This window comes from Macrobrachium rosenbergii, chromosome 5 (assembly GCF_040412425.1).
Source record: "Macrobrachium rosenbergii isolate ZJJX-2024 chromosome 5, ASM4041242v1, whole genome shotgun sequence".
Lineage (NCBI taxonomy): Eukaryota > Metazoa > Arthropoda > Malacostraca > Decapoda > Palaemonidae > Macrobrachium > Macrobrachium rosenbergii.
In genome coordinates this window covers 61195124-61222962 of record NC_089745.1, presented here as the reverse complement: position 1 = coordinate 61222962, position 27839 = coordinate 61195124, and the positions used below count along the sequence as shown (strand labels likewise).

Genomic DNA, 27839 nt, shown 5'->3' with positions numbered 1-27839 from the left:
TCTCAATGAAATATGAATTACTGTATCATAATCTTTTATGTACAGAATTAAAAATAATTTCATTGATAAATTTGTTTCTTTTGGCAACTAAAAAAATTATTTTCCTAATTCTGTCGTTAGTAGTGAGCAGCTTCAGTCAGCTGATTCTCAGAACGTAAACATTACAAATATGGGACGATCTTTTTTTATGCATATTACTGTGATAGGAGATCAAAATAGTAATACAGTGTTTAAGTGCATAGGAAGTGTTTATAACAGTGTGGGAAAGGCTATACAGTAAAACCTTTAAATATATACCATGTATATACAGTATATGCCTCCCTAGGGAGGGGCCAATGCTACTTCGCGGAATTTCACTTATCGCGGGGGGTTCTGGCCCCCATTATCCGCGATAGACGAGGGATCACTGTATATTCTTCAAACAGCTCGTAGGTAGAGAAGAAAGGAAAAGGGAAAGAAAAGAGACCAGTCATCTCACTCATTCTCTCTTCCACACTATCATCTTAGGCAAGATACAAACTATCCTGCCAGGGGCACTGGATGAGCTACACAATTTATTGAGCAGCCACCTGAGGACCCAAGGAAAAAGTTTCCAAGGATCTGTGGGCAGTGTCCTTCAGGTAGAAGGAAGTGAAAGTGGTCTGACGAAGCCAAGAACCAGCATTCAAAATCCTATGAACAGACAGTTCTTCTTAAATGCTAGAGAGGAACTTATTCCTCTGATGTAATGTGCTTTTGCATGCTCAGTACTGGTGACAGAACCTGACAATAAGGAGTAGGCTTGAGTAATAACCTCATGTAGCCAAAATGAAATGGTATTCTTGGACACTTCTTTCTTGGCTTGGCCTGTGCTAACAAAAAGTCTACAACACCTAGGTCTTAGGTGATGAGTCCTTTTTTGGTAACAATGCAGTGCTCTGACAGGGCAGAGCTTTAACTCCCCGAGGATCGTTGTTAACAAAATCCCTAAGGGAAGGAATGGAAAATGAGGCAAATCCGTTATTGTGAACCGAGGGATTTTGAGTCTTAGTCACGAATTCTGGGACAAATTCGAAAGCTACCGACCCCCAAACCCTGATGTGTTTTACGTCATAATCTAGACCATGAAGCTCTCCAACTCTTTTCAAGGAAGCAAAGGCCAGGAGAAAAACTGTTTTCAAAGTCAGTTCCCTGTCTGATGATTGACGCATTGGCTTGAATGGAGCTTGAGTGAGACTACTCAGCACCAGAGTTAGTTCCCACGTAGGAAGCTTGAGGTCCCTAGGTGAACAAGATTGCTCAAAGCTCTTGAACAACATAGTGATGTCCACATCTTTCAGATGGAGAACTAATCCTAAGGCAGCCCTGTAGCCTTTGATGGCAGAAACAGAAAGACTTTTCTCTGTTCTGAGAAAGATCACAAAGTCCACTATCTGTTGAACAGAAGTTCCAAGTGGAGAGAAACCCCGTCAATGACACCAATCACAGTAGACGTCCCACTTGCCCTGGTACACAGCTGACAAAGATCTCCTGAGGTAGCTGGACATCTGAGTCACTGCTCTGCAAGAATAACCTCTCACTCGTTAGAGATATTGGATAATCTCCAGCCGTCAAGAGATAGGGACCCTACCAATTGGTGGTACCTCTCTATGTTGGCAGAGATTGTGCCAAAGGGGAATCTCTCTCAGACTGGTGAGAGAAGAGACAGCAGATCTGGAAACCACTCTGCTTGGGGCCACAAAGGAGCTTCTAGAGCCATTCTGAGATTCTTGGAACCCATCACTCTGTTCAGGACATGACGGATCAGGCAGAACGGAGGGAAGGCGTAAACTTCCAGATTGTCTCAAGGATGTTGAAGGGTGTCCTCTGCCCCAGTAAATGGATCTGGGACCACTGAACAACAGACTTCTAGCTTTCTGTTTAACCTTGTAGCGAAGAGGTCTAACAGCCTGTCCACTATGTCCTGATGCAAAGACCACTCCGTTACCTAGAACTTGTCCCTGACGACTCAGCTTATCAGCCACTACACTCCTTTTGCCCAGAATGTACCTGGCCATGAGCTCCACCGAGTTTTTGATCATCCATTGGTGCAATTCGACTGTTTGCGAGTGAAGTTGGCATGACACCCACCCCTGCTGTTTGTTCATACAGTATACACTATCACCATAGTGTTGTCCGACATCAGAATGATAGAGTGACCTACCACTCTCTCCTGAAACTCCTGAACTGAGAGCTCCACACCCCCGAAGCCCGGAGCTCTTCCAGATGAGTACCCCAACCTTCGGAGGATGTGCCCGAGAAGAGGAGAAGATCCGGAGGGGGTAAATGAAGAGGAACTCCCACTGTCAAACAGTCAGGTTCTGGTTGTCCAACCACCACAGGAGGTCGCTTCTCACCTCTGCCAACAGAGGGACCTGGAGCTGAGGGGCGTCTTCTGCTGGGTACCAAAACTCCTTTAGTCTCCATTGCAGTGATCGAGTATGTAGATGCCCATGAGGATCCAGCTTCTCTAGAGAAGTCAAGAGGCCTAGAACTACTTGCCGCTGGTGAGATGATGCTCCTCCCTCAAAAGGAAGGACAATGCTACCACCCTGAACTTTTCTACCCTCTGGTCCGACGGGAAAACTCTCGACGAGGCTGTATCTATCATCATTCCTAGGTACACAATCCTCTGGCTGGGAAGAAGATTGTATTTTTCCAGATTTATCACGATACCTAGGTTGTGACAAAACTGGAGAAGACGGTCCCTGTCCTGAAACAGCCTTTCCCGGGAACTTGCTAAGACCAACCAATCGTTGAGATATCTCAATAGGCAAATCCCCTGAGCATGAGCCCATGTCGACACTAGGGTAAAGACTTTTGTGAACCCTTTGGAGCTGTTGTCAGTCTGAAGCAAAGGACTTTGAACTGGAACACTTGCTCCCCAAGACTGAAGTGGAGGAACTTCCTGAATGAAGGGTGGACAGGAATCTGAAAGTAGACGTCCAAGTCTATAGTCAGCATGAAGTGGTTGTTTCTCATGGCTGCTAAGACTGTCCAGGGTGTCTCCATTCTCAACTTCGTCTTCCTGAAGAAGTGGATCAGAGCCGAGAGATCTATCACTGGTCTCCAATCGCCAGTGGCTCTTGGTACCAGGAAAACTCAACTGCAGAACCCTGGAAAGGGACGTACTACTTTTCTACTGCCCCCTTGTCCATCATCTTTCTCACTTCCTCCTGGAGAGCTAAGTGCTTCGGAGAGCTTTGGGTGCAAGTCAGGTGTAGGAGAGGACGATCTGAGAGGAGGGAAGTTGAAAGGGAGTAGATATCCTACCCAAAGGACATCTAATACCCACGGTTCCGCTCCACGCATCTGCCACATAGCCCAATCGTTTGCCAGGCATCCCCCCACCGGTGGCAACAGGTGGGGAATGGCGCGCGATCTACCAACGTCTTCCCCTGCCTCTGCCCCTACTCCCCCTCCCTGGTTTCGAAGGGCAAGACTGAAAGGGATGTTGCTGAGGTTGCTTCTTTGGTGCCGGAGCTGGCTGAGAATCCTTAGTTGAAGCCGAAAGCCTTGATGACTTCCTGGCAGGGGACTGCCTACTCTGCCTTGGGGCGGATGGGCGAGACCAAGCTGAAGACTTAGTCACTGCCTGTTGGATAATTCGATCATTATTGTCAGCCCGCAGTCTGTGGATCGCAGTGTCCAACTGTTCCCTAGGCAGGAGAAGCTGGGATTCTAGGAGATCTCCATTTCACAAGGACAGCAAAGAGTCCACATCAACTGACTGAGCCACTTTAGTGAGAGCTGCATCTTGTCTCACCAGTAGTAAGTTAGCCCACAAGTTTGTATTCCAATGGCCTAGATACGATATGGTCTTAGCACCAGATTGTAGTAATCTGATGAAAGACGGACTATCGAACATTTCTCTCACAGAATGTGATGAAGAAATCCTAGCTACTGCTGATGACCACAAATCTAGCCATGAGACAGTCTAAAAGGCAGAAGAAGCAGTCGACTCCAAGGTAGATGCCTCCTGAAAGGTTTGAGAAGGACCCTCAAGCCCTAACTTGATCCAGGGTTAACCCAGGCTTCAACTGAACGACATCCAAGTTGATCTGTCTACTCATCAGAGGTACGAGACTTGTTGAAAAATACTTCCTATGACGAACAAGTGGAGGGGAAGAAGCTTGAATGACTTATTGGAACGGAGAGAATTATCCCGTCCTGAAACCAAAGAATCCACATGCCGTAAGATCGACTTAGTATGCCCAGAGCAAGGCAACTCAAGATGTCCTTACATCCTTCTTTGGTCTTCGTAAGGCCTCTATGCCTGTACCTCTCTTGAAAAACAGAGTCCAGTTTGTCCATCATAGTCTGTACAAAAGCATCCGATGGATTGGCGACTGCATATAATGATGTCATGGTAGCAGCTGGCTATGACGTCAGGGGAGCGGTCAGAGGAAATGACGTCACGGATACTGTCGTCACAGGGAGAGATGACACGGAGTGACATCATGGGAGCAGACGGAGTCTGCCCCAGAGTCAATGGAATTGCTGCGGGCAAGGGAAATGTCAACACAAGGTGATGTGTGGTCAGTACCGATGGCGTCCCGCTAGGTGGCATCACACGAGACCCAAAGTAGTGGAGGCGGGGGGGGGGATAGGTGTGAGGACATGAAATGGGACAACAGGCCTTCCAGAGAGGGTACCCCTGGTAGACCTAGGGAGGCCCATACAGACAACAACTTTGCACATCGGAGCCTGAAACAAAGGAACAAGATGGCGCTGCCTCCTCTCTCCCTGATGGAGCAATATCTCCCCCAACCCCTAAGAAAGACGGGGCAGCAATATACATAAAATCACTTTGACCAACTCCTGATGCCTCCAAAGACAAATCAATGGAAGAAAAGGAAAGAGAAAAGGCATCAATGGATGACAAAGCAGTTGGAATAAGTCTGGATGAAGGGGAAGTAGAAGCGTCCACTTGAGGAGAAGGAAATCCTTCCCAAGTGGGAAGCTCCGACTTCCTTTGGGCTCCTTCTTCTGGAGAACTTCTTTCACTGCTCAACAGGACAGAAAAAACAACCTGGGCATGGATTTGTGATATTACAAAAATTGGAACGACACCTACTGCAAGTTGTATGGGGTCTGTCTCAGAGGAAGCCAGGAAGCCCAAACATGGGAACCCTGGAAAGCTGGGACACATGCGTTGATGACTCACGGACTTCTTAGGCTGATTAGAGGAATCCACAATAAAACCACAATACACACACACACACACACACACACACCTAAAAACACAATACAACCAGAGAAAGGAATCACGGGCTTAAGACAAAAACCGGCTTGGGGGGAGCAGAGCAAAAGTGAACGTCCGCTCTCCAAGGTGGTTTGAAGAAAGACTGGATATGTTATGAGGTTATAGCCAGGTCTCTGGCCCGATTCCACCTCTTCTATGTATCAGATGCCAGATACCACAGATTCCTTGCATAAACAATTTTTTATTGTTTTTAAATGATTTACAGCTGGCGCCAGAAGATTTATCCTAATGTTAAGACCGAAGGTTTGTTCTACGTATGAACAATGTTGCATTTTTTCCGTGGTAGAAGTGTACTCTTCTGTACTGACAAGGAAGGATTTAGCGGAAGATTCCTTGGCTGTAAACTTGTCCTCAGTCCTTTAAACCTTGCCTTGTCCATGATATGTCCAAAGCCACCCTACATTCCTGGACGACCTTCATCCAAACGTGAAGGTAATCTTATCTACCACCAAACACAATCGTAATCATTTAGCCAATGGACCAAGGAGCAATAGTGACACTTAAAAAAATATCTTTGTTACACTTTTCAGTAGGCACTGAACATGACCAATGATGACAAACCTTGCACCAGTTTTGTAGTGTCTACAATATTTATTTATAAGGTCATTAAGAACATTAATTTTGCAAGGTGTGAGGTTATGGCTTCCAACATGAATGGGGCTTGGAAGAACCTGCGCCCCCAATATGTCTTCAACTTAAGTGAGTTTGAGGTCATTCAAGAGTCCAAAGACAATGTCAGCAACTTAGCAAACATCAGTAACCTTTATCTTCAAAGGGACAACTTGTTGAACTCCTTGCTATCTGACTTGAAGAGTTCACTAATGAGGATCTCACTGAACTGCAAGCTCAGAGAAGGGAGAAAAAAATAGGAGTTCAAGAACTAAAGCAGTTCATGACAAAATTGACAGCAAAAATATCTGCTTTATTTGAGGAAGGTTTGGCAGTGTTTGAAGAACAGGAAAATGTAGAATGGTACATCAAGGTGGTAGCAACCATTCAAGAGGCAGTGCAATGTTACCATCTCAACCCGAATATCACTATATAGTTATTCAAGAGGTCTGATAAACATGCCTTGTCATAAATCTGAACCAGTGGCTTAGACATCAGATGTTACATCTAGCCCCCCATCCTATTACTGACGACCCATCTCCCACTGGATCCTCCTCTTCTTTTCCCATCAAATAGCACAATAAATGTAATAACTATTTAAAAGAGAGAGAGAGAGAGAGAGAGAGAGAGAGAGAGAGAGAGAGAGAGAGAGAGAGACAAAAAATGGAAATAAAAATTAAATCTTAGTTGCTGGTATTAAATTGCACTCAAAGTCTAAAACAAAATATAACTTTTAATGCAGGTCATCAACTGAGAAAGATACCAACTGGCTATTTCATAAGAGTAGCATTACTAGTGACAATGGAACTCACAGGATATAGAAATTTGACTTCATATTTTCAATTCCACTTCCTTAAGGAAAGATTAAAGCTTTTGTCTATTGTCTTTAAAGAAAACTTTATTACCATACAGTGCTAGACTAAATGACGTGGCCTAACTACGAACAATGTTGGATGCCTCTCGTAATTTTGTCAGAATAAATTTCATAGATTTATTAGGTAATAGACTTTTTCAAGGTAATATTAAAGATTTTAATTTATTATAAACTTTACTCCACGTACATAGAGGAAATTGTTTTCCTAGAAAACTGCATTATTGTACAGTGCTAGGCTATACAACATAAGTTAACTACAGTAGTATAATGCTAGATGCCTTGGCTACCTTTGTGGAATTTGAGAACAAAACAAGCTTTTGGAACAGAACTTATTTGTACACAGGGACCTACTGTATCAGAATCATGGACAAAGTCAGGGTGTAAGTTCACTCATGTCTATCAAAGGATGGTAGACAGAAAGAAACATTATTTCAGAATCAGGATCAATTTTACAAGGATGCAGCTGCAGAGCAGTCTACAAGAATTTTCACCTCAATGTCAGGACAGACCATTTGATGAACTAAACCCTACCCTCACTATGTTCACCTCTGACAATACAGGATTTACCTCTTGCCATACTTGAATGCTTTCTCTTGATTTATGAACTGCTGCAGTTTGTTTTTCAGATGAACTTTCACTGGACACACTGCTTCTTTCAAGGTTGCACCTGAAGGCATGGCCATTTAAGTGGGACACTTTGTTTATGCTTCAAGTATTTCTTTGGTTTATGCATTTTTATAATATAAAAATCTAACATTTACAGCAAAAAAAGTATGCACACTCAAAACAATAGTTTCACTCAAAATAGTGTTGTCACGATACAAATGCAAACAAAGAAAAACAAGATTGCTGGAGAGAATATGAAATTGCAAGTGAGGGCAAAAGGTTCCTAGGTATCTACTTGTAGTATGAAACACTTCAAGGATATGACACTCAAGAGAAGCTACTCATGCAAAAGTAATGAAGAAACCATACAGCATTTAAACCCCCAAAAGCATTTAAAATGACAAAACTTAAATTAATTTGTATTTTTCATAACTAACAAACCTGCGGTCTCAATGTAAGGGGAGAATTCTCTAGCGCTTGCTGGAGTCCCATTAAAAATAGTACAAGGAGTTTGGTGGCAACGGGAGTCAGCCATTATGGTGGTAGAAGAAGGGAGCAGTGCGACCTACCTTACCCCAGCTATGCATTAGCTCTGCAGTTTCCTTCCAGCCCAGGTAAAAGGATGAGGGGTGGCTTGAGGTGGGCCATATAAGTTAAAACCGCACGTTTGTCAGTTATGAAAAATACAAATTGATTTAAGATCTGTCATTTGTTCATATACAGAACAAACCTTTGGTCTTAACATAAAGGGAAACGTACTTTTGGAGGGAGGATCAAGAAAGCCTCCGAATCGAGTGTCTGAACTTGATAAAACCACCTGAAAATTAGTTACCCCCAATATGCTAAAGAATCATCTCTAGTTCTCAAATTTTTGACATATCTAAAAATATATGGTTAAGGGTACTTTACAAAATCAAACTGTTGCTTGTGCTGCTCTGAAAAGCAAAAGGATGTATGGATGATTTTGCCTAGCCACCCAGCTTTGGGTAAGGAAGACCCATCTCCTCAAGGGTTAGGGTTGGAAGTGAACACAAAGGAAGTGGCAGCGGAGACAGCTCTTAAAGTAAGTCACTCAACTAACATGGCTCTTGTATGGATGGGGTGCAGGCACATCCTCTAACACCTTTGTAGAAAATCAAACAGAAAAAATGGAAGAGCTTGGAAAGGATGATCAGGAGATCCAGGAAGAGGGGTAGGAGGATAGGGAATACTATGGGGTGATCAACAAGAACACTTCCTCACTATTTATGCCTAACTGTTCCTAAACTACCTATTCCACATCAGGAAAAACATCTTCAGTGAGATGTTTTCTATTCCTATCTGTTTCTTTCCTGTTGCTACACAAGGGTATGATCTTCCATGCCACATGTTTTACATATACACATTGAAGATTGTGTGTTCTATCATGCTTAATCAAAGAAAATATTTCCACAATGATTATTATTATATATCTAGCTTCACAAAATGGCTTACTTGACAACGAACACATTCTGCACAAACGAAAAGGTAGAATTACAAAATTTCCTTGTGAAACACAAAACTATTATAATATACTTCCAAACAAGCCAAGTATACTACCAGTGATATGAACACTATGGTGGCAAAAAAGGAACCAAGGTACAGAAAATGGAGTGACTGTCTTTACTTACCAGAAAGAAGGTAAATAGGAAGATAAAATAGACCAGTAAACCATGTTCAACCCCTTTCCTTTCTTTTACTTTTTCCTAAACTGCTAAGTGTGCCTGTGGCTGAAAACTTATTGCTATATGATATTAAATAAGATTCAAAGAAATGAGTTTTTCCATATAAGGCCATCACTCACATACTGAGTTCCCTCCTACCAGTCCCCAAGTCTCACTTTTCTTGTCCAGACAATTAGAATCTTTCCTCTTTTACCTTTTCCAGTTAGGGTAGCTGGGTCTCTTTTACATGATTAATGGGTTTCATAAAACTGAATAAATTTGTATTACAATATTTTGTGATGAAAAAGTGTAACTTTTTTAAAAATTAAATTTTTAAAACAGGATTCATTTATTTTCCATACAAATCCATTACTTATAATTTACATTTTGACACAATTTCTTTTTAATAAATACAAATTTAAAACTAATATTTCTTTCCATACTGACACTAAATACTGACCTGCACCAGTGATCGCACAGATGGCTGGAAGACAATAGATGCATCAAGCAATAATGACGCTAAAAGAGGCGTTGGATATGAAGCTAATCGACTTACTATAGTTGTGACCAGGAGGTTTACATGAATACTTGATGACAACATCTGATCAATACGTAACATTAAGGCTTCTAAGAAAGGACCTGCAATAAAATGAAATAATATAGTACATACTGAAAAAGCAATCTAAGAAAATGTAAACACACCAAAATAAAGCAACGACTTATACAAACCATTATTAATGACGTTAACACTGATGTTATCTAAATGTACAACCTAGAAGCTGAAAGGAGATCATATCCTTTGTGAAAAAAACCATGGACCCCAAAAACTGGGTTGCTTAGATTTCAATTTCAGAAATTTATCGTAATAATACTTTTGAACGAAAACCTTGGTATTAGAAAATCTTCTATAAAAAAGTTTTGTAAAATGAAAAAACCATTTGAAGTTTAGGTTAATTACCAGGCCTGTTAACTGTTTCATTAATGATATTAATGTTGCACTAAACCACCCGTATTCGCGTTCTCACGATTTTTGGACTCACCTATTCACAGATTTCTTTGTGGAACATATATACACATTACTTGTGGAATATTCGCCCATTCATGGTATTTTTCACTGAGAAATATTTACCAATTACTGTATTTTCATATCATTTTCATGGTTAAATGCATTTTTGTGATAAAACTATTAAAATACTCAGGTATAAGCGTTTTTTTTTTTTTGTGTTTGAACTATCAAAATAGGCAGTTCTAAGTGTTTTTAGAGGGGTTTTAAGTATTCGCGGATTTTAGCTATCCATGGGGTGTGTGGTTCACATCCCCTGCAAATATGGGGGTTTACTGTATTCCCAATTAGATTTTATATGAGCTACATGATACAGTAGAAAACAAGTCAGAATATAACTTATTAAAAATAACAAAACAAAAGGCCAAGAAGTCTTACTGATTTTGTGCTGGAAACTAGATTTTAATATGTCATATTTCATTTATGCCACATTTAAAGAAACTACGTTTCTTAGTAAATCTAAGATAATTCCCAACATATATATCTGTATTGATCATGAAAGGAAGGCTATTGTGAAATCTCCGTTTGGTCAAACCAGACGACGACGCAATAAGTACCTGTGTAGTGCTTTAAGACAGTGCGTCATCGTACATTAGCATCCGTTTGCATAAACTCAGCGTTCTCCTTTTGCTCAGAGCTGGAGGCAAATGTCACGTAGCCGTGGGAAGTTCTTGGGAACGAGGTCATATGTTTGTTCGTGTGTGTGCATCTTAGTCTTGCTATGTAAAAGTGTGACAGCTTAGATATTAGATCGACATGGGAGATCATCCCTTGCAGACCAATTGTATTCTTTTGTAAATAAGTCTTTATATTTAATACAAGAAAAACCACTATGGAGTTTGTCTGAAATCCTGCAGAACATTGGTCTGATCTTCCAAAAACAGTCTTATTCTACAGCCATGGAGAAACTGAAGATGTCATAACCAAACTCTGACTGAGTTCCAAACACAGTCCTTATAACCAAACACCTGGAGGAATTTCTGATGAAATACCTTCATACAACAGTGGTGGCAGCACACACAACAGCGGTCACAACAGAGCTTTCTGGCAGCACCTCTACATGGCGTCTACATTGGTAAACGGAAGCTCCGATACGGCGAGATGCCCAAAAAACCATAGACAATTGTCATCTTCATAAACATGGTTACAAGCAGACGGAAAGAAAACAATCAACAGCGTAAAAGCGAAAACATCTGACCTTCACAACACATCTACCCCAACGCATGGCAGAGAGAGAGAAATCTACACAAATCTACGCAACATTGCATCAACACTCCACGTTGTTCCCTGAGGGTTTCTGCAATCAACATTCATCAACATAAGAAGTTCAACATCCACAATAACATCCCTTCCGATGACGTGTATCTAGCCAGATTGAAGTTGGACAGCAGAGAAACCTCGTCGACCTACTTACCAGAATCCAATAAAAGCTAAGTACAGCCATTATTTATAACAGTTGGTATATTCATTTACAGTGTTCGGGTCTCGAGTGGCAGGTTGCTGATATAAGGTGAGCAGTGCCGTAGATTAATACCTTTGCCTTGCAGGCGTAGCGGTTCCTGATACCTCATTTTTTCATACTTTTGTGTCCTTTTATTTTTTACGCCTGACACATTGTTAACTCTGTTCTTTTCAGGAAGGTGCATTTATTACCTTTCATTATTGTATTTTATGATGCATTTTTCATAAGTGATGTTATTTTTTAGCGGTTATATGAATCTCGGTTGTTATTTACTTGCGTTCCCTGGTTTAGATTTATGAGGTTATCGTGGCGGCCGTGTTTATTCATATAGGTTTCAAGATCACTTAGAGAGTAGGGCGTGCAGATAGGAAACTTAGTAGGAAAATGACTCCTCCAACCCCAAGTGGGAGCGACCCCACCACTTCCCTACAGAATCCTGTATTATTCTATTTCTGAGTTCAGTCCCGTGTCAGCCGGTGAAATTCCATTACAGCACGAATTTCTAGGTATAACATTGCTAGATATACCAGAGAAAAAGAGCTTTCAGGAAAGCTGGGGTTACTACCCCAGTCGAGCGTCTTCTAGGAAGATGTCGGTATAAGGAGGGGTGAGTGAAATACCACTACCACGGAAACCTACTCAAAAGATCTCTCCCTATCAAAATCCCCGGAGCAGAGCGGTGAGCCGTTACAGCCCCCACACCAAACACCCGCCAGGACGGCGACACCAGCGCCACCTACCTCTTTCCATTTTCTAGCACGTGAATTCGCTGTTTCTTTTGTGTGCTCGTCTTCATTTTATTTGAATTTTCTGCATTCTGTGATGGCGTCGAGCAGCTTTACCATTTCAAAGTTAAGTACCATCTTCTTGTGGGGTTTTGTTCTATTTTTTGGCTGTTACGGTCTCGTATTTTCATAAATATTGAGATCTTATTATGTCGCTAATGGCGTCCCCAGCCAGCCATGTCGACCATGCAGGCGACTCCTTCTGTTCTTTTCAGTTGGAGTTGTCTCCTGTCGTTATAGATAGATTTTGCCCCTTGGTTCCCTTCCTGGTGGTTCCTTGCGGTGGCTCCCCCTTATGAATTACGTTCAATTGGCCTACCGGCCTTTGTGGGAGTGATGCCCGTCTAGGTACCCCCTCCAGGTTGGGTTCCTGTTTATTTTTGGTCTTGCTAGGCTAATTAATTTTGCTTGAAGATGGTGCTCTCTTTTAGTTTTATTTTTATTATTTTTATTATTTTATTGGGTGGTTTACCTCGGTGCGCTGGCGGCAGCCTCAGATCTAACCGCTTCCCCGTGGTAGGCTACGCTCTCTGTTGAGCACATTTTAGTTTTTTATGTGTGATGGTTATTTTGTGGAGTAGGCTTGTTTGCTTCCATCCCCTTGCCCTGGGTGGGGAGTTCAGGTTGAGGGAGTTTTAGTTGCTGTTTCCTCCGGGATCGTTTTTCGTGGGCAGAGTGAGCCCCTTTAGTTCTCTTCCTCCATTTGGGGGGAATCGAGTTCTTTGGATGTGTTTCCTCTAGGCTAGTCGCCCCCTTGCCCGCCATTCTCGATCCCGGTTGGTTCTCGGCACAAAATTTCTCTCCCTGTTGCTTCCTCCTCCCTTCTGCCCTCCTCCCTTTTTCCTAGCCTATATTAGGTTAGGTCCATATTAGGCTTCGCCTAGGTAGGAGTCGGGCTTGGGTTGGTTGCTTCCAGTCGTAAATACCCTTCCAAGATTCATTGTATGGGAGGTATGGTGCAGTTGAGCGGGTGAGTTTCTCCCCGTCTCCTGTTCCTTCCTGGTAGCCTACTCCTCCCCCTCCTCCTCTCTCAGCCTTGCTCTACTCAAATTGACGCTAGATGGCGTTTTCTCCGAGTTCAGGGACTTCTCCTGTTGGTTGAGGGATTCGCTCCTCCCATATCGTCCCTAGCATCGCTGTATTGGGGTTGGTGGTTTGTTTACTCGAACGTGTTCGAGTCACTATCCATTCCTCTCGCCTCCCCCGTCCGGGTTACGTTGATACGGTAAAATATATTGCTTCAGCCTATGTTATGAACATACGAGCATTTTACCCGTCTTGTTTCTCCGGCGGGAAGTAAGGGCGAAGGTTTTTCATTTTATAGAGGAGCGGATCCTTCCGTCCTCTTGAGTTTTTACCATCACTTGTTACTGTTATTATTTTTGTTATTGTTTTTAGATAAGTCTGTTTATCTACAGGAGTACTCTCCTTTATTTATTATATATTATATATTATATACGTGAGTCCGGTCCTATACCCGGGGCTCCGCCATATTTTACTGGCAGCCCTTATGGTTAGTTCCTGGTCTCTCTTTCCTTCATTCCCCGGAGTACTCCAGGTCTGAAAACCTTTACCTTCCACTCTATGTAATTTAGAGCTTATTGGCCCAGTTTATGATAAGGGAGTTCTTCTCCGCCGGAGTATTCGGTTGTAGTTGAGTTTCCCGCCTTGCCAGCTTTAGTTTGCTTAGGGTGGGAGGTTCATGTACTTTTCTACTTACAGACTGTTCGCTGTGAGGAGCCGGGTGCACCGCCTCCCTCCAACAACCTTACGGTCACGTAGTTTGCCGGACCCACGCTGGTTGTGCGGTCCGACTGGATGACCTGGTTGTCTGGCACCCTGATGGTTGTGAGGTTTGCTTCGCTCTCTGCACAACTGTCCAGGATGAGTCGGTAAGTGACAGTCTTTAAATTACTCCTTTTATGCTCCTCATATTGTATATTGTTTATGAGGTTCCCGGAATGGTTTTCGTTCTTAGCTAATTGTTGGTTTTCTTACAGGCGGACGAAACTTCCAAGAAGTCTGCCTTGGAATCCCTCCGGCCTGGGTGGCTGGGTTTGGCAGGAACGTTCCGTCGGGGAAGCCCTCGTCCTCGACGCCAGGTTGAGGACTTGCTCTACCCGGCGCACGGGTGGCGGCCGCAGTGCCTGAAGACCTTGCCACCCCTATCATCCAGCAAATCCGGGATGAGACCCAGCCACCCCAAATTGGATATCCTCTACGCTGAGGTCTCGGAGGATGTAGCCGCCATGGATCTTAACCTGGAACCGATGAACATAGAGCAGGACCAGGTGGTAAGTGGTGAGGTAAGTGAGGTTGTTGGGGCGGGCCCCCCTTTATTTGACTCCCCTGCTTCATCCATCTCTTCTTTCGCAGGTTTTGTGAAGTCTTCCTCCTTGGGTGATAGAGCTCCGTCTGCTATCCCCAAGTTGAGTTGAAGACTTCATGGAAGGCGAAGGGCTACAAGTCCTCGACTTCCAAGAAGGCATCGCCTTTCCCCCGTCGAAGGCTAAGGTTTCAGGACCTGTAGCCTCCGGGAGCAAGTCTGGTTCCTCCAGCAAAGGCGCGAGTAAGAGGGCTGCAAAACCAAGCCCTCCTCGCCAACCTGCTTTCGACGCAGAGGCCTTTGCCAATCAGCTCTATAAGCGGTTTACAGAGGACCTAGATTCGAGATTTAATAAAATCTCTGAGAAGTTGGCCAGTCATGATAACATACTGGCGGGAATGGCTCACCCACCCCCAGCCGAACCACAGTATGTTATCCCCGACACTGCGGACCTCCGCGTTCGATGTCGGTAACCCTTGGCGCCGCTCCGGGCCATCCAACATGATGGCAAGCTGACACTTGATGGTCTTGGCACGAGACGGTTGGAGGAATTGGAGTTCTTCCCCGATCTCCTGCCCCCTTACCCAGGCTTCGTGAGGCTTACGGAGGAAGCTTGGATTCGGTCAGACAAGGTTCCTAGGGAGACTGTCATCGTCCCTAGGGACCAAGCTCAGTCGGCTCTTCTGCGCACTCTGACGGAGTGGCAGGCAGACAACATCACGGTTGACTCCTTTCAAGGGCAACTTTACTATGTTAAGCCCTGGGAGACAACCTACCCACCCCTTGCTTGGACAAAGTCGCTCTGGCTACGGCCCGAGCGTGCTTTGATGGTAATCCGTTACCACAGCTAAGGGAGACAGACCCTACTTCCCTGGTATTCCCAGGAAGTAATGAGTTCTGGATAGACGCCCCGTCCACTTTCACGGTCGGGAAGCTGGACCCCTTCTGCGCTTCCACGCACCAGTGAGCAGCTCCCCAAGCTGCCGGAAGCTTTATTGAAAGCGGAGTTTGATGCTCGGTCAAGTTAGCCCGGTCCTTGAACTCCGTATGCCTTACTGAAGCTACTGCCGCCTCCTGCTCGGACGAACCATTCTTCCAAGTTTTGGCTAAATCCTTGCTGGCTGGCTTCCAGTCTGACTTGTTTGAATTTATCATGGCCAGACTGGAATGTAGGAAGTTCATCTTTGCCGATGCGACTATCCGCCACGAGCCTAACAAGCTCGTTAAAAGCTCGATCTGGGGACCTAACCTCTTCCTGAAGAGGAGGTCACAACGTTATGGCCGAGGCTACACGGGCCAACCAGAGTCTTCGTTCTCGCTGGGGCATTTCTGCCTATAAGCGTAAGACCCCAGAATCGCCGGCCCCAATCGAGAGGAGGTAAACGCTTCAGGAGGCATAAGAGGCCCCACCATCAGGCGGTAGTCCAAGCCGTCCCGGTCTCGGCAGTAGCACAGCCTTCTACTTCCAAGGCTCACCCCCAACAGTATGTGCTGGTCCAACCAGCTGCACCCTCCTATGTGGCTTCACCGGCGTACAACCCCACATATGAGGGCCGTGGTTACTTTCACGGCCTTAATAGGGTTGCAAGGGGAGGAAGAGGCAAAGCCCTCATAGAGGGAAGCCCAACACCACCCCAAGGGGGAAGACCTGGACGTGGTAGGGGAATAAACCCACTCCCTCCCACTGAGAGAACACAGGTAGGCGGTCGCCTGTTTTGGTTCAGGGACCAATGGACCTTCAGCCCTTGGGCACACAGCATTGTGTCCAAAGGACTAGGATGGAGCTGGATCAAAACCCTCCTCCTCTAACCAGGTTTTACCAGCCACCCACATCAATCCTAAAGGATTACGTGACAGAATTGCTCAACAAACGAGCAATAAAGAAAGTAAGGCACCTAAAGTTTCAAGGCAGGTTATTCACTGTTCCCAAAAAGACTCCGATCAGCAAAGAGTGATCCTGGATCTGTCGCGTCTAAATCTCTACATAAATGCGACAAATTTACGCATGCTTACGGTAGCTCAAGTGGGACTCTACTTCCGCGTGGAGCCGTCACCACCTCTATCGATCTTTCAGACGCTTATTATCACGTCCCGGTTGCGCCGGAACTTCTCTCAGTTCCTCGGTTTCAGACTCGGGAATCAAGCCTACTCCTTCAGGGTCATGCCCTTCGGTCTGAACATTGCGCCCAGGATATTCACAAAGCTGGCGGACACGGTAGTACAACAACTCCGGTCTCGAGGGATATCTCTAGCAGCATATTTGGACGATTGGATAATTTGGGCACCAACAGTTCGGAGTGTCAGAAAGCTACGTCCATAGTCATCAATTTCCTGGAGTCGCTAGGTTTTCAACTGAACAGAGAGAAGTCCCGCCTGACTCGGAGTCCCGTTTCAGTGGTTGGGTCTCCAGTGGGATCTGTCATCTCACACGCTGTCTCTTCCGCCTCCCAAGAGGAAAGAGATAGCATCTCTCACCAGGAGATTCCTCAAAAATCCATCAGCATCCCGCCGGTCCCAAGAAAGGGTCCTGGATCTCTTCAGTTTGCCTCAGTGACAGACCTGCTATTAAAAAAGCGAAATTAAAAGACATAAACAGAGTGTGGCGGAGTCGAGCCAATGTCAAGCTCAGAGACAAGGTCTCCTCTATTCCTCAAATCTTAAAGACAAGATTGCGACCTTGGACCTCGGTCAGAGGCCTGTCCAATACAGTTCCGCTTCAATTTCCCCCTCCGGCACTAGTTGTTCACACAGACGCTTCCCTAAGCGGCTGGGGATATTCACCAAAACAAAAGTACAAGGAACGTGGTCCACAATGTTTCAGCAGTTCCATATAAATACCCTGGAAGCTATGGCGGTCTTTCTAACTCTGAAGAAAATCCGCCCCCAACCGGATTCATATCAGGTTGGTATTGACAGCGCAGTGGTAGTTCATTGCATCAACAGGGGCGGCTCCAAATCAGGCCGAGTAAACCAAGTAATGGTTGCTATCTTCTCCTGGCGAACAAGCACGGCTGGCACCTGTCAGCCACCCACCTAGCGGGGTACGGAACGTGGTGGCGGATTCCCCTGTCCAGGACTACTCCGTTGGAGACGGAGTGGTCCCTGGACGTGGAATCTTTCAAATGGATTTGCCGCCGGGTTCGGGCCTCCAAGTGGATCTGTTACAACGGAGAGCAACTTCAAGCTCCCTGTTATGTGGCCCCCAACCTGGACCTCAGGCGTACGCCACAGACGCAATGACAGTAGATTGGAACAATTGGGAGAAGATTTATCTTTTCCCCCAATAAATTTACTGCTGAAAGTTTTACACAAACTCAGGACATTCAAAGGTCAATTAGCCCTAGTAGCCCCCTATTGGCCGAAGAGCAATTGGTTCCCTCTTCTTCAGGAACTGGGATTACGGAGTCTTGGATTCCCAAGCCCATTCTGACTCAGACAGTACAAACCAAGACTGTGTCAGCTTCTCAAGAATTCAGAATGCCCTAGTTTTATGGACTTTATAAAATTCGCAGCCCAAAAGGAGCGAACATTGACCCTGTCAACACTCTGTTTTTAGAATCAGATAAAAGAGATTCTACTCTTAGACAGTATGACTCAGCAGTCAAAAATTAGCCTCCTTCCTAAAAGCATCTGAAGCCAAAATCATGACAGCTAATTTAGGAGTTTCCTTCTTTAGATCATTGTTTGAGAAAGGCCTTGCTCCGCCACTATTACCACAGTCAAGTCAGCATTGAAGAAAGTATTTCTTTACGGCTTTAAAATCGACCTTACAGATTCCTACTTTTCATCTATCCCCAGAGCATGCGCTCGTCTGAGACCAGTATCACGCCCACAGTCTGTTACGTGGTTTCTCAATGACGTCCTCAAGTTAGCATCAGAGATGGATAACTTTCATTGCTCTTATCAGGATCTGTTAAGGAAGACTTTATTTTTGATTAGCTTGGCTTCAGGTGCTAGAATCTCAGAGCTGTCGGCTCTCACTAGAGGTGATAATTATGTGAACTTCCTCCCGTCTGGAGAGGTCCTCCTTTCCCCTGACCCTAGATTTTTAGCTAAGAACGAAGACCCACAGGACAGGTGGTCTCCTTGGAAGGTGGTGCCCCTTCCTCAAGACCAGTCTTTATGTCCAGTTTATACACTTAAATCTTACCTTTTAAGAACTCCACAGAGTAAGTCGGGTCCTCTTTTATCAGGGAGAAAGGTGGTACTCTTTCACTAAATGCTATAAGACAACAAATTCTATATTTCATTAAACAGGCCAACCCAGATTCAGTTCCCAAGGTTCATGATATTCGAGCAGTTGCTACTTCCATTAATTACTTTCATAATATGGACTTTTCGGAGTTATCTAAATTTACTGGGTTGGAAATCACCTCTAGTGTTTAAACGCCACTATTTAAAAATCGCTCAAGCCCTGAAATTTTCTACCATAGCTGTGGGAAGTGTCATCTCCCACCTTAATTAATCATATCCTTATCCTTTCCTTTCCCCCCCGCCTGCCTCATTTACTTCTCTGCTTATTCTCCTGGTTGATTATACCTCACTGCCTGGCTCCTCATATTGATGTTTCTTGTATCTGTTGATGGAAAAAGTGTAATCTGACATGCCATGATTGTTTTTCTTATGGGGTACTGGACAGTTTTTATTTGGCTCCATTACCCTTCAGATATATGTATATGTTAATGCTCATTGATTTTGTCTCTTACGTGTTTAGCCTAAGTTTACGTGTATAGTATTAAGGTTATATTTGCAGTTATTTTGTATTTTCTTTTCATGTTTCACCTTACTTTAAGTAATTTTAAGGTTTTTGGGGCTTCTTCTCCGTCCTTGCAGGGGACCTCCCACGTTTCTTAGTATTAAGTTTTTTGATGTGACTTAGATTTAGTATGCCTTAGTCTTAATATTCTTGCTACGGAAGAGATTGCTTAATTAAAATTATTTTGGTAAAACTTTTGCCTTTTCTTCAGATTACCCCATTTCTTTTCCTGGTAGTTGCAGCCTTGGCATGATTCTCTATCACGATTTCACCGCTGACACGGGACTGAACTCAGAAAGGGATTTTGACAAAGGAAAAAATCTATTTCTGAGGAAGGTCCCGATGTCACCCGTGACCCTCCCTGAATCACCTAGTACTCTCCCCCTTCTTGCACATGCCAAGTCTGGGGTTAGTGCTAGCATGGAATGAGGTAGGTGGCGCTGGTGTCGCCGTCCTGGCGGGTGTTTGGTGTGGGGCTGTAACGGCTCACCGCTCTGCTCCGGGGATTTTGATAGGGAGAGATCTTTCAGTAGGTTTCCGTGGTAGTGGTATTTCACTCACCCTCCTTATACCGACGTCTTCCTAGAAGACGCTCGACTGGGGGTAGTAACCCCAGCTTTCCTGAAAGCTCTTTTCTCTGGTATATCTAGCAATGTTATACCTAGAAATTCGTGCTGTAATGGAATTTCACCGGGTGACACGGGACCTTCCTCAGAAATAGATTTTTCCTTTGTCAAAATCCCTTTAACACTTGTAACAGCGATGTTACCTGAACCTTTGTTAAGTGTTTTGATGAAAATTACAATCAGATAGCTCAGAATTAGATATCTATAGGCAAGTTCGGAAACACTTGTCCAAGTGTACAGATCTCGATCCTTCTCTGATTCAGGATTTTACAAAGCAAGAAAACAAAAATCATGCGCCTACATCACCGCAACAGGTTAACTTAGTCACTAATAATCCATCAGCAGTCATTTGTTACAATTGCAAAAAACCTGGTCATGTGATAAATGAGTGTAGGTCCCGCTATTGTTCAATCCATAACAGTACGCATCATAAGTATAGTCATTGCAATGCAAGAAAGAAGAATTTAAACAGTAACACAAACATTCAAAACACTGGTAATGACGCTAAAAGCAACAGTACCATGGGGAAAGAACAAACATTACAAGCAGAACAGTAATGCAGGTCAGAAACAAGTACATTCAAATCGTTCCTCGGAAAGCCAAATTCAGGCTCAGCAGTTCCAAACAATAATCGTCAGTGAATTTTCCGAATGCCATATGGGCAGACAAACACCACATAGCCAGCTTAAAGGGGAGGAGAGTGATATTGGGTTATCATCACTTTTTGAATCAGAAATAAGTTTAATGTTCTCCAAGATATGTGTGAAGACAAGAATTTTCCAGAAATCGAGGTAGTGTCTCCCAAACATGCAGAGAACGGTCCCGTGATTTTTGCAAAATACACGCTATTATTGGCTCAGAAGAAGTTAGACCCACTTTGCACGCAGTTAGCTTAGAACACAAGCATTTCACCTTGTTTTTGATTCAGGTAGTCCACGTAATATAATGGATTTACGTACCCATCACCTTTTATTTTCAAGATTTCCCATCGAACGCTCTGATGTTCGTTTGTCAGAATAGGCAATAATGAATTAGATGTACTGGTACATCTCAGATACAATACAGGTTGGGGTAACGTGCTTTTTACGGATACCTTTATCATAGTTGGCAATATTAATATGTACCCAGTAGTTATTATGGATATCCATCAATGTCATTACATAACGTAATTTTAACACCCATAAAACACACGGAGTGTTTATAAAAGGAAATTCTATCGGTCTTCACACACATTGAAATCTGTTTTGGATCGGAAGGAGACAGAGAGTAAGAAGATAACGATATCAAGAGCCAGTCACTTGTCTCATAAGCGATGATATTGTTACAGCAACCCAACATAACTCTCAGGCACCCGTCCTTGCTGCGCTCGCACAAACCATCGAGCCAAACACACCATCGTATCTCACGGTCAAGGTTAAAAGAAAATTGCCAGGCTCAGAGGTTTTAATTCTTCCTGATACCTTAAAGATCAATGGGCTTTCAGTCACGCAAGCATTATACACAGTAAATTCTGATCATCGGGTTAACATTGAAGTTTTTAATCACTTAAATGCTGCTTTAACAGTACATGAAAATCAACATATTGTCAATATCGAAGCATATAAACATCGAATCCTTACAGTTGCTGAAATTAACTCCACTGAATCAGCAACAGACAATCTCTTTTAAAGGTAATTAAAGGCAAGATCGAAGCAGACATCTTAGACAGGGATATAAGCAAGAAATTTTTGATCTTTTATCCAAATATAGTGATGTTTTTTCTACTAGTACTGGAGCTTTAGGCAAAACGGAAGTCATCGAACATCAAATTCGTTTAAAGGATAAAGACCAGGTCATTTACGTGCCTTCATATCGCTTTGCCAAATTTCTGAATGAAATCAATGTTGAGGTTGATAAGATGTTAAAAGAGGGGGTTATTAAGAAATCTAACAGCCCTTATAATTTTCCCCTGATAGTAGTACCAAAAAAGGACAAAACCTGGAGGATTTGTGTTGACTTTCGCCAGTTTAACGACCAAACTATCCCTGATCGTTTCCCAGTACCTTGCACAGATGATATTTTGTCTCTATTAGGACAGAATAAATTTTTACTTCCTTGGACTTACTTAAAGGCTTTCACCAGATACCCTTAGCTAAGGATAGTACCCAGTACACTGCTTTTTAGTACAGCTAGAGGTCACTATGAATTCCTACGCATGCCATTTGGGCTACGTTGTGCTCTATTACGCTCACTAGATGATCAATATAGTGTTCGGAGATTTACTAGGAATATTCTCCATGCTTATATGGATGATTTAGTTATATTTTCCAACACCTTGGAGGAGCATTTAAGTAAACCAGAAATAGTCCTTCAGAGGTTAAGAGAACATCATCTAAAAGTAAAAATTTCTAAATGAGTTTTTTAAAGACGAATTAGTCTATTTGGGTTTCATGGTATCTCGGCAAGGTCTTAAAGTAGTCCATGATAAAATCTCTGCTATTAGTAAATTTCCGTTCCTACTAATGTTAAAGCCATACAGCAAATTTCTCGGGGTTTCGGGTTATTATCGCCGGTTTATCCGAGATTATTCAGTAATAGCAGCTCCTTTAACTGATCTCATAAGGAAGGACGTAACTTTCAAATGGGAATCCCAACATCAAATTGCTTTTTGATACCTTGAAAGAAAAATCAGTTCTGCTCCTATTTTAAAGTTTCCCGATTTTACCAAAGCATTATAAGTAAGGTTTTCTTAGGATTTTTGACAATTTTTCGAAAATCTTTTGGTTTATGACGCGTAAAAACGAACTCCCGTAAAACCAGGGACTGCCTGTATTCTATTTCATATTAATTCTATATATTTCATAGTTCTTGAGATCTCTATTCTCATAATAATGATCAACATATGTATGCTCTTTTTTACATAAGCAACATTCAAGTCTACAAGTTTTTAATTAAAATATATGATAAAAATCTTTAATTTTCCAGGAGCTTAATATACCAACTAGTACGAATTTTGGTGTGATTTGGTCACAATTCTGCAAATTTGCTAATGTTTGCATAGAAAGCAGGAATTTTCCATCTAATTTTCAATTTTTTTTCAAGATTTCCCATGTTACCTGGAAAATATTTGATATAAAACCAATTACAGGCAGTCCCCGTTTACGACGGTTCCGCTTGACGCCCGGTATTTACGACGCTTTTCAAATATATTCATCAGAAATTATTTCCTGGCTTACTGACGCATGTTCCGGTTACGACGCGTCGCACGATCCGACGGAAGAAATATGGCCCCAAAACGGCAGAATAATCATAATTTGAAGGTTTTTTGATGTAAAACTCAATAATAATGCAGTTTACATCGTTTTCAATGCACCCAAAGCATTAAAAGTAAGGTTTTCTTATGATTTTGACGATTTTCGACGATTTTCCGGCTTACGACGATTTTCGGGTTACGACGCTTTGAAGAACGGAACCCCGCTAAAACCGGGACTGCCTGTAATCATATTAGGCCTCAATCAAGGCCTGGGATATACAAAAGGCTTACATTATTTGTTCACCAAGAAAAAGCAACAGTAGCACTCTCCCACAACACTAGTACCATTTGGAAAACCTTAGCACCATTCAACAACTATCTGAGCTGTCATCAGCTAAACTCAAACCAGCTTGTTTTCCTGAGCAATATTCTTTGGGCTTTCTTTTAATGACATTTGACTCTGTTAATCAGTTCCAGATTTTATCAGTACTTTTCTTATTGGTAATGAGATGGAAAGAAATAGTTAAGGTATGAAATATTTCCACCTTTTAGCATGTTTTAAAATGGTAACTACCTGCAGGTATTTACAGATCTTTTCTCATGTACAGTATACAGGCACGACCCCGGTATTCATGGGGGTTAGGTACCAGAAATACCAGGTGAATACCGAAAATCTGTGGTATACTGAAACCCCGTCTAAAAATGCTTATAACTGCCTATTTCAATAGTTCAAACACCAAATCTACCTTAAACTATCATCATAAAACACTTTAATATTTTAATATAATTTCAATATCACTAATATTTTAATAAAATTTCAATATCACTTCAATACTTCAATACATATCATTTCTGATCGGCATAGCCATAAGGAGATGAGAAACCAGTTTAGGCACTGTCCAGTAGCCATCTGGAGGTTCACTATATGTAATAAGGTACCTAATATGGGAGGGTTTATAACAAGGTCCTCCTCTATACAGAGGAAGAAAAACTGGTTTATTACCAGCCAAAGCTCAAAACCTGTTTCTTTCCACTAAGTCTCTCTCTCTCTCTAAGCTATTATTTAATCTTATTATTATTTGAAAATTAGAACTTATAATATTATCTGCATTATTACAGGTAGTATTATTACTGTACTATTATTACTTAATGTTATTACTTAAAATTTTGATTATCATTTAATCTTATTAATCTTAATATTAATATCTGAAAATTAGTAAATAATTTTTTATCCTAAAACATGTATTTAGTCATGAAAATAACCTGAGAATACAGTAATTAGTGAATATTGCTCTACTAAAAATCCGCAAATTACAGAATTTTCCATTTTTATTGAAAATATGTTCCACAGAAAAATCTGTGAATAACTGGAGCTGCAAATACTGAACTGCAAATAAGCAGGGGTCCACTGTATCTTACTCTTGAACGAGGGTGAAATTTAAACAACAATTTTTCCAATATTTTGAGTACAGTATTTATGTTTTACTGCTTGACATTAACTAAAATACTGCTCAGCTAGTTAATTAGCACAGGTAGGTTTTAATCTGCATTAACCTCCTTTCTTGTACTTTACACCAAGGGATGGGATAGTTGCTAGTCTTAATACCTCAAACAACATATGAATATTATCTGGTTTTATATTTGTATATTCCTGTGTTTTCTTGAATAGTATCAATAATAATACTGGTTTGCAATCCTGTTATTTTTACTTCCACTTATCTAGAGTTAACAATCAGGTGTGCAAGTATGATGAAGGTTGTACTTTTTCATTTATCTGGATTTAAATTATTTATGTTGTATCTTAGGCATCCATTAGTGATATTTTATTCCTAGTCTTCTTTACCTGTAGTTTTACCTATATAGGTTAAACATCTTAATTTGTAGTGTAATGCATCCTTGCTTATCAAGGCAAGCAAAACTCCAAAGACTCCTCTAAAATCAAAATCCTCCTGGCACCACAAACTCCCTAATCGTGCAGAAGGAATGAGCAATCCTGTTAAGCTAAAGCAAAAAAGTGACTTGTACATAATTTCTGCCTCAGCTTGGACCAAAGAACCTTGCCAGTATCAAGAGCTCACCTATTAAAAGGGTCAAACCAGGAAAAATACTGTATCCTTTGCAAGCAATAGCTGACACAACTGTCTCACAACACCAAAAGTCATCAGTAGAAAAATTACAAGCGAATATAAAAATAACAAAATGGTACTTTGTTTAGATTAACTGAAGTGCCTGCTAATGAAGCAGAAGTTAAAATAAGAACAACTGAGGTGGCAGAAGATACCACCAACAGTAAAATCTAAAGACAATACAGGTAGAAGAAATAAATTAAGAGGAAAAAAAAGAAGGAAGGAATAAATGAGTCTGATGCAACAGGTTCAACAATACAGTATACAGAACAACATTATCATCAGAACTAAAACAAAAACATCTGAATTCTTACCATACCATTTTATTGTTATTCTCTTTTAAATTAAGAGCTAAGGCTTAACCTTCCTTCCATTAGTGACAAAGGAGACATCGATAACTGATAAAACAATTTACACTTTCAGTAACGACCCCAAGTGCCTAACCAATAAAGATGGATGGGAGGCAGGTTTCACAGGGCACACAACCACCTCACCACAAGTACCAACCCTAACAGCTTCCAGAGTAAGACTAACAACCTATCTAATTTAGATTTTTCCTAAACCAATTGGGGATCATAAGGTGGGGCTGAGATTGCAGAGTCACGTCTAGGTAGAGGAGGCGGCATGAGAGAGTAGGGGACAAAGATGGGTAATTAGATGATGAAACCTGAAATGAAGAAGGAAGGGAAGTAAACATGTCTAATCAACTGTTTCCTCTAAATTAAGTCTCTCTCCTTTTTCTATACATAAGGAATTACAGTATAATTATTTGATCACTCTCTACAATTCATACTTAGTTAACATCACATTCCTTACTCCTACAACTGGAAGAAACACTGTGCCTAACACACACTATTAAACACTGGGCATATCTAATTATATAAAATACAATCTGTTAATGCAAAAAATTCTGCACAACTTGATGTTTCTGTTTCTCAAGCATCCTCATGGAACAAAAACATCACAATATCATGAAGAAAGCAGCCAACAGCAACTAGTGATTCCTGACAACCATCCTGCCCTATGAGAAGAATTCTGATGAGAACTAAAACATTTACAACACACCTGGTGGAGAACAGGTGAACTGGACAGTCATCTGGGTCTTTTACTTTAATGCTAACCACACCTGCTGGCACAAAGATGTAGCTGTCTTTAACAGTATGTAAGAATCATCCAAATAAGATATTTTCAAATTTATTTTTTCATACAAATCCATTATTTTTACAGTTTTATCCTGACCCTGCTGTCTGTCACAGCTTGCTCAAATTATACAATATGTGATCAAGTTTGCTATCTCGACCTAAGGTTGCCTGTGTTCATGTGCCATCTACTGGGAGTATTATCAGGATTTTTCTACAAATGAACAACCTGTTTTAAAGGTTATGGGTTTGTATGAAAAATAAATTTTGTTTTAAATAAATTATACTTTTTACCATAGTTTTAATGACAAAACACTCCTTTTTACCTATTGTAGGACGTGACTGGGAAGAATCTGAGAATCCAGGGTTCTTTCTAGTATTTCAGAAGGAGTGGATTCGTGACTTTGCCAAGGGTGGCTGTCCAAGTCATTTTCATCACTTCCACCAGTTCTAAACAATACACCTGACAAGAAAATAAGTATCATTAATAGATCACACCATACAACATGTAAAAATATTAACCTAATTTACATACTGTAGAGCTTACAATATTTGACTGTTCAAAAAGTTTTCCATCATGAAAAATGCTGAAAAATTAATCTAAATGTAAATACATCTTACTTTTTTTTAACAATGAAGTAAGTTAGGTCAGCTATATCACTGGTCCCTAAATTTCTATTTGTCATCGTGGGTATAGCAGCTAAATAAAGAAATTTTCCCCCATTGCTTTCAAACTACACAGAGGATGAAACTTGCATTAAAAAGGCTGTATGACAACATTTAAAAATTTCAGAACCTCAGCAATAAGATAGCTTTTTCATTCACAGGGTTGGATGCAAAAAGAGTTCTCTCCACTCTCTCCAATTGAACAAACTTTCATCCTGAACTTCCATGATGTATAGGTCTTAATTTTGCCCCTTTTTACATATTTTCCTAGGCTTTTTGACAGGCTTTTGTCCTTCCTATTCTACATCAAACACTTTTCTAGCAGTTTATCCCTCCTGTATTACATGTAAAAACAATTTCAGTCTCTTTTCCAATCACTTTTTCATTCTTTACTATACCACTGAACACTGTCTATGAATCCGAGAATTGTATGGGCCCACCCTTTTAAAATCACCACTTTCTTTCTCGGCCGCTTTCTGCAGCAGAGAGTTATACATGCCTTATGCTTGCATTATTAAATCATTGCTCTGTCTCCTGATGGGATATTTTCTATGTAGCAGCCTTTTTCCATTCCAATATGGATGTTGATCCTGTTCTTACTAC

At 41.9% G+C, this 27839-nt stretch overlaps 1 protein-coding gene across 1 annotated transcript in view; it reads right to left on the bottom strand.

Annotated features, from left to right (window-relative positions):
- The window catches only part of LOC136838943 (FHF complex subunit HOOK-interacting protein 1B-like), a 44272-nt gene extending 16809 nt beyond the window's left edge, over window positions 1-27463 (bottom strand). The window contains 4 exon segments of the mRNA XM_067104637.1: window positions 9516-9694; window positions 26897-26945; window positions 26948-27033; window positions 27445-27463. Coding sequence (XP_066960738.1) covers window positions 9516-9694; window positions 26897-26945; window positions 26948-27033; window positions 27445-27463 — 333 coding nt within the window.
- Window positions 27464-27839: the final 376 nt, after the last annotated feature.